The 11,597-nt window shown below is 37.0% G+C and overlaps 1 protein-coding gene across 1 annotated transcript in view; it reads right to left on the reverse strand.

The window, feature by feature from the left end:
- The window catches only part of LOC141349133 (beta-1,4 N-acetylgalactosaminyltransferase 2-like), a 29,249-nt gene extending 21,422 nt beyond the window's left edge, over positions 1-7,827 (reverse strand). The window contains exons 1-4 of the mRNA XM_073868894.1: positions 7,703-7,827; positions 5,864-6,044; positions 5,647-5,733; positions 4,383-4,564 (exon numbers count right to left, since the gene is read on the reverse strand). Of these exons, the coding sequence (XP_073724995.1) occupies positions 4,383-4,564; positions 5,647-5,733; positions 5,864-6,008 (414 nt within the window). The 5' untranslated portion in view covers positions 6,009-6,044; positions 7,703-7,827. The remainder of the gene's footprint in view (positions 1-4,382; positions 4,565-5,646; positions 5,734-5,863; positions 6,045-7,702) is intronic.
- Between the last annotated feature and the right edge of the window lie 3,770 nt (positions 7,828-11,597).

Below are 11,597 nucleotides of genomic sequence, written 5' to 3' on the forward strand. Positions count from 1 at the left end.
ACGTTTGGCTGTGAAGAATCAGTGGTTAAAATTACTTTTTCAAGGAGGGATATACTAAACGTTTGGCTGTGAAGAATCAGTGGTTGAAATTACTTTTTCAAGGAGGGATATACTAAACGTTTGGCTGTGAAGAATCAGTGGTTAAAATTACTTTTTCAAGGAGGGATATACTAAACGTTTTGCTGTGAAGAATCAGTGGTTGAAATTACTTTTTCAAGGAGGGATATACTAAACATTTGACTGAAGAATCAGTGGTTAAAATTACTTTTTCAAGGAGGGATATACTAAACGTTTGGCTGTGAAGAATCAGTGGTTAAAATTACTTTTTCAAGGAGGGATATACTAAACATTTGGCTGTGAAGAATCAGTGGTTAAAATTACTTTTTCAAGGAGGGATATACTAAACATTTGACTGAAGAATCAGTGGTTAAAATTACTTTTTCAAGGAGGGATATACTAAACGTTTGGCTGTGAAGAATCAGTGGTTAAAATAACTTTTTCAAGGAGGCATATACTAAACGTTTGGCTGTGAAGAATCAGTGGTTAAAATTACTTTTTCAAGGAGGGATATACTAAACATTTTGCTGTGAAGAATCAGTGGTTGAAATTACTTTTTCAAGGAGGGATATACTAAACATTTGACTGAAGAATCAGTGGTTAAAATTACTTTTTCACGGAGGGATATACTAAACGTTTGGCTGTGAAGAATCAGTGGTTAAAATTACTATTTCACGGAGGGATTTACTAAGAATCAGTGGTTAAAATTACTTTTTCAAGGAGGGATATACTAAACGTTTGGCTGTGAAGAATCAGTGGTTAAAATTACTTTTTCAAGGAGGGATATACTAAACGTTTTGCTGTGAAGAATCAGTGGTTAAAATTACTTTTTCAAGGAGGGATATACTAAACGTTTGGCTGTGAAGAATCAGTGGTTGAAATTACTTTTTCAAGGAGGGATATACTAAACGTTTGGCTGTGAAGAATCAGTGGTTAAAATTACTTTTTCAAGGAGGGATATACTAAACGTTTTGCTGTGAAGAATCAGTGGTTGAAATTACTTTTTCAAGGAGGGATATACTAAACATTTGACTGAAGAATCAGTGGTTAAAATTACTTTTTCAAGGAGGGATATACTAAACGTTTGGCTGTGAAGAATCAGTGGTTAAAATTACTTTTTCAAGGAGGGATATACTAAACATTTGGCTGTGAAGAATCAGTGGTTAAAATTACTATTTCACGGAGGGATTTACTAAGAATCAGTGGTTAAAATTACTTTTTCAAGGAGGGATATACTAAACGTTTGGCTGTGAAGAATCAGTGGTTGAAATTACTTTTTCAAGGAGGGATATACTAAACATTTGACTGAAGAATCAGTGGTTAAAATTACTTTTTCAAGGAGGGATATACTAAACGTTTGGCTGTGAAGAATCAGTGGTTAAAATAACTTTTTCAAGGAGGCATATACTAAACGTTTGGCTGTGAAGAATCAGTGGTTAAAATTACTTTTTCAAGGAGGGATATACTAAACATTTTGCTGTGAAGAATCAGTGGTTGAAATTACTTTTTCAAGGAGGGATATACTAAACGTTTGGCTGTGAAGAATTAGTGGTTAAAATTACTTTTTCCCGGAGGGATATACTAAACGTTTTGCTGTGAAGAATCAGTGGTTGAAATTACTTTTTCAAGGAGGGATATACTAAACGTTTGGCTGTGAAGAATTAGTGGTTAAAATTACTTTTTCCCGGAGGGATTTACTAAACGTTTGGCTGTGAAGAATCAGTGGTTAAAATTACTTTTTCACAAAGGGATTTACTAGACGTTTGGCAATGAAAGATGGTTCATTACCCACTTTATTTGGAACAAGATGTGTCCACAACCTGTAAGTATGAGTATAGTTTTTATGTTTTTTAAACTTTTAATACACTGTCAGAGAGTCACGCTAGCAAGCGGCTAACGCATGTGCACTAACTTAAGTGTTCACATTTTTGCTATGGTTCGGTTAGCTTACATACTTGCTTAAATGAGTATAAAATCTTAGTTTCTGTCATCAATTTTATTGCTTGGAATAATGATGAATGATGTGTATTGATGTCGATAATGTCTTTTCAACAAATCACGTTAGAACTAGGTCAATACATGTTGCACTATTATTGGTCTGTGCCACTGATCTGTGCGGAGACTGTGTCATTTGCTGAGTAGGCTACTAAGGGGGGGGGGGGGTGTAGGCAGACTGAGTTGTTGAACGCTTCACACGAATCGTTTGTGGATCTCTGAGAAATGGGGTAATTTTAAATGTATATTTTGAGAAAATGACAGTGTTTTTTGACCTTGCATGCATTTAAACCTGTTGTCCGGGACTTAAAAACGGTGATAGGACGCTTAAAATTGGCATCTTACTGGCTTACTGAATCCTCACATACTACTGGAAATACAGCCTGCTGAAAAACTGAATGAATAATAAATCAAATGCCAATACTTACCGACAAATTAAAATTCTGTCATCATTAACTCACCCTTAAGTGAAAAATGTTAAGAACCAAAGACTTGGGGCACCATTGACTTCTATGGAAGACATCCTTTAAAATATCTTAATGTGTGTTCAGCAGAGCAAATAAATTTATACAATCTAGGGACAACTGTAAATGCTGACAGAATTGTCTGTGAACTATTCCTTTAAATTTCAACTGTACATACAGTAAGAGTGTGCCATGCAGGCACGGATTAACGCACGGGCCTACTGGGCACTTGCCCAGGGCACTGGCCAGCAGGGGGCCCTGTCAAATTTACTGTCTCTATTCTTTTCAAATAAATATTTTTATTTATAATTTTATTTTCAGTAAAATTGTGTTAAATATTGAGGAATAATGTGATTTTTTGCAGTTGCAAAGTATTAACTAGTAAATAAATCAAATAAATAATTTTAATGTATTGCTGCGCTTGAGAGGGACATCTAGAGGTGAGTGAAAAGCATTGCGTAATATAAAAGTCACGCGTAGAAGACGGTTACTCAAAAACCAAAACAAACATGAGTTTAAAATCACAACCAAGTGGATCAGTGATAAGAAAGCACAAAAAGGACAGCTTTTCATCACCCTGTCAGTCAGCAACTGTGAAGTAGAATGTTCATTTTCTCTAATGGCAAGAGTAAAAAACGAACTAAGAAGCAAAATGTTTCAAGGAGTCTTTAATGGCCATTGAATGCGATCTTGTGAGGGAACTGGATTTTGTTGATGTTGTGGAAGCTAAGGTAAATTTAAACCAACTTTTTTATTCTAAGATTTAAGGGGCTGTACCCGGTTGCAAGTGAGAGTTTCCCTGAGGGAGAAAAAAATCCCTGAGGTAAGGGATTTATTTAGGAGCGTTACAACAAAGGTCTTAACTGTCACCCTTACCTTACCTTTATACTAAGTCTTTTACGGTAGTTTCTGCCAAACACAGCAGCGGAGAAGCGGTTGCTATAATTACAAAATCTCACAGCGTAAACAAATCAACGCACGCAGCTCAACAGACGGCTGATTTGTGTACAATGAAACATCGCAAATAACAGACTGTAAAGTACCGCGTGTATAAAACCTGAAAGTAATTCAAACTTGAAGCACTTTAGATTGACGGATGATCAAACCGCTTTTCTCCTAATAAATGCGCATCTCTTTTCTCTATGGATGATTTCGATCGTTAGAAATGCGCGTTGGTACATCATTTTCTTAAATAACCATAAAATCAGCCATCGCGTGTGACGTTAAGGGACCTGTTAGTCCCTTACTGAAGGTTCACTTAAGGCTTTTTCTTGCAACCCATTTTTTTATTAACGGTAACCTTAACCTTATATTTAAGGGATTTCTTATCTGAAGGACTTTCATGCAACCGGGCAATCTTTTTGATTGAGTAGTTGTACAGTATGTTGTATGTTGACAGATTACTGGTGAGATATAAATAAACCAATTTGTGGTGTGAAAGTACAGAATATTGTGTGCATTCTCTCCCCGCGTATTAGTGCCATTGTTAATCCTGTAAAATGGGGCATACAGGCAGAGGCGAACCAACACTTGAGCCCTGTGTGCATACAGGTGCAACGCTGTTGCCCAAAAAATTGGTAAAAGGGGGCCTTTGAGACATCCGTGCCCAGGGCACATCATCGCCATAATCCGTCCCTGGTGCCATGACCTATTTCTTAAAGTGATAGCTCATTTAAAATGAATAATTTTGAAACACTGAAATTAAACATTTTCTTGCTGTCCTTTTCCATTAAGCCAAAGAGGACTGGTTAAGTTAAAGCATCATAAAATTACTGTTGTTCATCAAGCGGCTTTTGCATCTGAGCTCCTCATATATTGTTTTCAAAATGACACAAGGAGCATCATTAAGATTACGTGTTATGTTACCTGTGCCGGGGGCATAATGTAGTGTTCGATATTATCACCAACAACCATCTCTGGGTCAAGACTGTCATCTGCTACAATGATCTTTATCTTTGGGTAGTTCACACGTATACTTTGAATAAGAGCATTCAGTTCCTTATATCTCAGAAATGCCTTTACAAGTACGGTCACCTGGGAGTTGATATCTACAAAGAGAGAGAGAGATTTAGGTGTAGTTTTTTATAATACTGATCATTTTCATAAAGTGTACCACGTGTCCAATAAAATGCATAAAATGCATTTTAGACAGTGGTGGCTGTTACTTAAAATCAAACTTTTACTGTAGTAATGCAGGACTGTAAATAGCTGTTTATCAGGTGATGAATATCATTACTGCTTAGCTAAAATGCTGATGTACTGTGAATGTTTAAATTTGAGTATAATGTGGGTTAATTATCAGGAATGAACTAATCAAGGTAATAATTCCAGCCCAGTCTGACGAATTTTCGTGCTATAGTCACGTAACTTTTTGATTCTTTTTTGTGATATTGTCACGAATTTCTGTTTACGTGTCATTGTCACGTATTGGTTACTCAACTGTTTTGTCCTATTTTCTTACCATTGTAAAGGTTTTTCTTTTTAAGACGAACATTTTTCGGTTAACGTGACCTCTGACACACACGCGTGCACACACACAGTAAAGTTCTCTAATCAAAAGCCAGTACTTTCCTTTTTGCTTAAATAGCTCAGCACAAGCACGTGTTCCCTCACAACAGCTCGAAGTTTCCTTACTCTTCCCTTACAACATAAGTGGGAGGGTTTGGGGCGCACAGTGCTGCGCCCCAAGGACAATCTGAAACAAGCCAATTAGAGCTCAATCGTTTACTGACCTACATACACACTCGTTTAGATGGCGCCTCAGACACACACATCGAAATACAGTTTTAACTTTTAAATTATAACATGACCAACAGTAAAATAGTACAACTACTTTTTGGTAACATGTTAAAGTAGCTTCCTGCTCTGGCCAACTTAAAGGTGGCGGTGTCCCAGCGCCCCCTATTGACCAGCCACCACTGATTTTAGAATACGTAAGGCGCCTCCATCTACTAACACTTACTAGTGGCAATTAAAAACACAATAAATCATGGCTGTAATGTAAACTAAAGTCCATAAGTTATTTTCTTTATCGTCTTAGTTGTTACGTCTTGAAAAACTGGACTGCACTAGTTACAGGAAAGACCATTTATTATATTAAGACAAACATGATAACACTGCTTGTTCTCACCTTTCCCTGGGTCATAAAGATAAGGAACTGACTGACGTCTGATCTCAATGGGGACTATGACCTCATGGTTCTCAAAAGAGAAGTAAGCTATGGACAAGCAGTAAAATGCAAATTAAAACACACATTGCATGAGATATGTAAGGATAAGCAACTTTTAAATATAGAAAGTTACATAAAGAGTAGCATGATGTTTGAAGTATCCCTGGACGATTCTTACCGAGATCTTCAGTTTTGATGTGGAAGATGGTGCTGGTGTAGGTCACTCTGCTCAGCAGCTCATTGAGATGTTCAAGGCTACTGGACGAGATGGTCAGATTTCCCTCATTCTGGCCTAAAACAATCGTATCATCCTTAACATCCATTACTGACAGCAGACCCTTCTGTACCCTCAGTGACACCTGAACAAGTTTGACATCCTATGAGCTCTTTTACAAACTTTCATTTATGACCCACTTAAATGACTTTCTTAAAGGGGTCCTTGATTATTATTTCACTTTTTTTACATTTAGTGTGTAATGTTGCTGTTTGAGCATTAACAACGTGCAAAGTTACAACGCTCATGCAAAGGGGGATATATTTTTACAGAAATCGCTTCTCGCCTACAACTGAGCTTCTTTCTGGTGTTGTGACAAAACATAACTTCTGGTTCATTTTCACGCCTTTCCATGGCTATTTTTTCACTGTGCATCCTTAATAAATCCTGACAGTCGTTGCGCTGACAAAAGTCGTTAGTAAATCTGGCCCACAATGTACCTGCAATATATGGTAACCCACAGGCAGATGAAGTATTTTAAAGGTCAAATTTTTCCTGTGTTTTCGAAGCCTTGGTTGTGTTTACAATGCACAATATAACACATGCTCATATCTCAAATACAGTTTTTTCACACAATTTACATATCTCTATACCGCTGTTTCCACTGTCCTAAAACGGTCTGATGTCTTCCTTATTTTGTCAAGTCCCTCTTTCAGAAATACGTAACGAGTTCTGTTTGTGTAGCTTGTTTAGTGCGTTGTGATTCGACAACAGCTTAGCTTAGCCTGAGACGCTTGAGCTTAGCTGGCGATTGATGTATTCCTGTGAGTGGAGTTTAGTCAAACACTCTTATATTGACGTCATTCAACCGGCAAGTAGAGGATTGTAGTCCAAACCAGCCGTTCGCTGTAAGCTTTGAACAGCGAATTCTGGGAAAAAAAATATATTGCCTGGCAGTGAATTTTGAGCTTTATCATTTTGCAGGTATTATTTATGCTGTAACAGCAACCTTACACTAAACCAAAACTAAAGTTTAAAAAATGCACTCACAAAAAAAACGTGACCTTAAGATTGGAAATATGGATTCAAGAATCTGACTCACATTAAAGGTACTCTAAGCGAATTCACGCTTTTTAGACCATAAAACATTTTTGTTACATACAGCAAACATCTCTTCACTATCTGCTTGCTGCCTGACCGCTGATCAAACTGTAAAAAAAGTGCGATCTCTGTAGACAGCCTAGGCTCCACAAACTGCAATAAAAACACAGTGGCCAAACCTACCATCACGAAACATAAGAAAGTGTTCCAGCCAATAAACGACAAGAAGGATTTGGGGGTGGGGGTTAGGCGCGTTCATGAAGGCACGGAAGGGAGGGGGAGGAGTTAGCTACGCTCTGTTTGTTTGAAAACAGTTCAAACACCAACAAAAAGTTACGTTACACAGATTCGCTTAGAGTGCCTTTAAATGATTACAGATTAGATCGAGATGCAAAATTCTACAATGGACTCTATGCACGGGGGCGCTGATGTATTTCCGGTGAAATCTCAGGATGCTGGACTACTTCCTACTAGCTCTATGATACGTTGGTTGCCAAAACAGCCAAAATAACACAGAAAATTTTGTTGACGCTTGTTTACTTTACATAGAAATAAGTTAAGCGTGCATAGAGTCCATTGGAGCTTTGTTTTATAGTTTTATAAAGAGAGCTAAACCCCATACTGAGACACCTCAAATGATTGATATAAGTAATAAAAACAACCCTCCACCATTAGCAAAAATCTGTATTTAGCCAAACAAACCTTGTAAATTTCTCTGTTTTGTGTTTGTACAGCTAGACCTAACAATTCATATAAGAGTGAAAGATTTCTTTGATTACGTGTAAAAAATACATTTAAAAAGACATTTTTATAAAAAAACAAATGTAAATTTTTTGTCACTTTCTAACCTTGTAGATGCACTGTAAAAAATATCCGTAGAAATTACAGTATTACTAGCAGCTGTTTGCCAGTAACTTACTGTAGATTTAAAATTGTTATTTACTGGCAACAGTTAGTTCAAAGTAAAATTAACATTAAACATTAGCAAGTCTTTGTCTTTACAGAAAAAAACTATAAAATAAAAGCCTCATGCAAAGCATTCTGGGAACCAGAAATCCTTATCAACCTTTTTGGTTCCGTGCATGAGGGTGTTATTTTAGTTGTATACTTACAACTTTCTGCATAACTACAGCACATTTTTTTACAGCGTGTGCTTTTGTCAAAATGTGAGATCATTAAAAATCACACAGAAAAGCATCAGTATTTCGACTCACCAGGAATTAAAGTTTTATTCATGGGAGCAACTCTGAATCCTCTGATGGGATACTGGAGCGGAGTGTTGGGAGGGGCAAGAACAAGAACATCATTCTCTCTACATGTCCTGCTTGAGTCATACAAGGACAAGATTCTAGTTAAACACAATTAATCTCTATCGTGAAGCATATCTTCGATACGTTGCGTTTATTTGGACCCAGGGGCAGAGTGAGGGGGTGGCTTCTGGGGCTCATGCCCCTAATGTTTTGTCAAAAGCCCCGAATCTTTTTAGATCTGTGAAATGAATTCATCCAGTACGCTAGGTGGCGACATTCAGCTTTAAACTCTCCAGTCCCCCACTCCAGTGAAAACGAATGAGAGATTAAAGTTGAAGGCAAATTAATATGCTGAATCTCTCCACAGTAAACACATTTTTCAAAGTGTTTATTATTACAGTGCCTTTCGTGATTACTGTAAAAGTGTATATTTATAGTTATGTGAAGATATCTCAACTGATATATTATCTGCATGGCTAACGGCTACTGTTAGCGCTCTGATCTAGTCTGCCTGCTCTGCTGGACGCTGTCGTTGGTAACGTTGTATTTAAAGTACATTTCATCACAGTGAATTAAAACTTTGAAAAAAAAACTCGCTCATTGCACATATCCCTTTTTTGTAGATTGATATACGATTTATTTTAAGACGTCAGAAGTAAGACGTGTAGCTTCATAGTTACTGGATTACAGCAAACATATTTTGCCTATTTTTGGGTCATTGTCAAAAAAGTTTATGTTAGAGTTTCAAATTATTAAAAAAATAGTATATAAAGCTGCTGTAAATTGAGAAAAAATATCAGCAGGGGACCATGCTTTGCAATCCATAGATGTGGGCTAAGCCATGCATATAAACCACGTGCAAGCGATAGATGTGCGAGTATGCGCGCAGAATAATTGAGCACGGAAAAGTATCCTCGCCAGTGCGCATATATAGCTACTTCACGAGCAATGTCCCTCATATAGCTACTTTACGGCCCCCATGTCCTCAGACTTTGCTTAGGGCCCCCAAAATGGTAAAAACGCCACTGCTGTCAGGAAGCAAAAAAGGAGGGTCTTATACATAGACTGTAAAAAAAAGATGGATGACGTGACGTCGCCTCACTCCATTGTAATGAATTGAAGCCAAAAATGTCCGACCATGGTCACCGCCATATTACGTAAAAACGTCAGTTTGGAGCAAATGCATGCGCAGATGGATTCGTCCGTAGAGCCAGGGGTGAAGCCGCAGTATCAAACTTCCGCCCAAATGCTCGCGCAACCAATTCAACAACGGCAATCATAACGACACACCCCATTTCTATAGCATCAAATTACTAGCTAATATGAAACTTATCACAAAATGATCACTTGAACATATATCAGGGTGATAACAACTACTTGAAAGGACCAAAACCATCTTTCGGAAACGTGTAAATAATTTTATTTATTTAGAGCAGAGTCCCATTCGTTTGAATGGAGAGGGCGGGGTTTATGACTTGTACTGCAACCAGCCACCAGGGGGATCAAAGAGCCAGAGGCTTCACTTTTCAGGATTTGAGGCACACTCGGTCTTATCACACTGAAGGGGATTATTATTTCGCGATAACGACTGGCTGCCTGTACATTATACCGCTGATCACACGACTATTTACCTCATTAATAAGATAAGGACCATTAAATACTGAAATATTTTATTTGCTCATTTTTCACGAATGCAGACCTTCCGTGAGGAAAACCATTTACTTACGGTTTTAAGATGAGATGAGACGTTCAAATGTTCAAACACACTATTTGGTTTAATTATTTGTAAATATAACGTCATATTTGTTATTAAAAGACATATTTATATATAATTTTGTGAATATTAAACTGTACCTCTCAAAATGATTGGCAGCATCCGTGTTACCTTCTGTTAGTTGTTATCTGGAAATAACAAACTTGCAAATGTCGCGACCGGCCAATCAGAATCAAGCATTCCATCGAGCCGTTTTATAAGGCATTATAGCAAATTTATCACTTTATTACATGCTCTCCTAAAAATACTTTATTGAACCATACAGCCTGACAAAGACACTGCACTGTAAACCCTGCAAAACTTTGAAAGCGCAATAGAAAAATGGGAACTTGGTTAAAATAATGCATCTTGCAGAACCTGATCTGATGTTGTCTGTATTCTTCTGCTCGACGTCTCTGGAGATCTTCTAATTCATCTTTGGACACAAACTGGCTGGCCGACTGGTTGTTTCGGCAGGTACAAGAGGAAGGAATGTCATAAAACGGTCCTATACTGGGGCATAAAAAAATTACACTGGTACGGTTTTCTAGTCAAGATCAAGTCCAGTCCAAGACTAAAATGCGTGTTTAAGTTGCCCAAAAAACACACTTATAATATATCTTAAAATATATCAGTGGCATTGTTTTATTTCAAAATGCACACCAGTAATGTTTTATTGTAAGTTTGTAAAAAGTATACATAAAGGTCCTAATAATATAACTAATTTCTATTCCTGGATTCATCTAAACCCTGTCCAGGTAAACCGCCCCACAGTGTCATAAAAATTTTGCCTTAAAGAAATAAACTATGAAAAGATTTAGACTGTAATGGCAACAGATGCAAACAAACCAGAAGTGTCATTTCATCAGTGAAATACATTGACTTACCTTGGTCTGAGGAAATCTGAGGTCTGAGGGGTATTGTCAAAAATTAGGCCTGAGAATCTAGAAGAGGGAATTTTTTTAACTATATTAAAGTCACATGAGTGTTTCTTAACCAGGGATAAGACAAAACAAGCATTTCAATAAACTAAAAAAACAATATATTTGTTTGTGAGAAAGAAAATAACATAGTTCTTTGATTGCAATAAAACTAAAGACTTATAGGGGTGGTTTCCCGGACGGGGATTAGCTTAAAACAAAACTAGGCCTTAGTTTAATTTAAAAAAATTAAACTAGTTTTAACAAACATGCCTTACCAACAACATTACTTAATTATTTTTAGGGAAAACAAAGGGCACTGATGTATTTTAAGATGTCAGTGCAAGTTGTTTTCAGTTTGGACAACTCTTACATTTATTTTAGTCTAGGACTAATCTAATCCCTGTCAGGGAAACCGCCTCAATGTGGGACTAGGCCTTAATCCAGGACTAGGCCTTAGTTTAATTAGGAAATATAACTTTAATAAAAACATTACCTGTGTGCATTTTGAGGCAAAACAAAGAGCACTGGTGTATTTTAAGATATGTCAGTTCATGTTGTTTTCAGTTTGGACAGCTTTTAAAAATGTTTTAGTCTAGGACTAGTCTAACCCTTACGAAAATTAACCATGGTTTTAATACAGTTAAAACAAAAAAAAACATGGTTACTGTAGT

Source organism: Misgurnus anguillicaudatus, chromosome 6 (assembly GCF_027580225.2).
Source record: "Misgurnus anguillicaudatus chromosome 6, ASM2758022v2, whole genome shotgun sequence".
Lineage (NCBI taxonomy): Eukaryota > Metazoa > Chordata > Actinopteri > Cypriniformes > Cobitidae > Misgurnus > Misgurnus anguillicaudatus.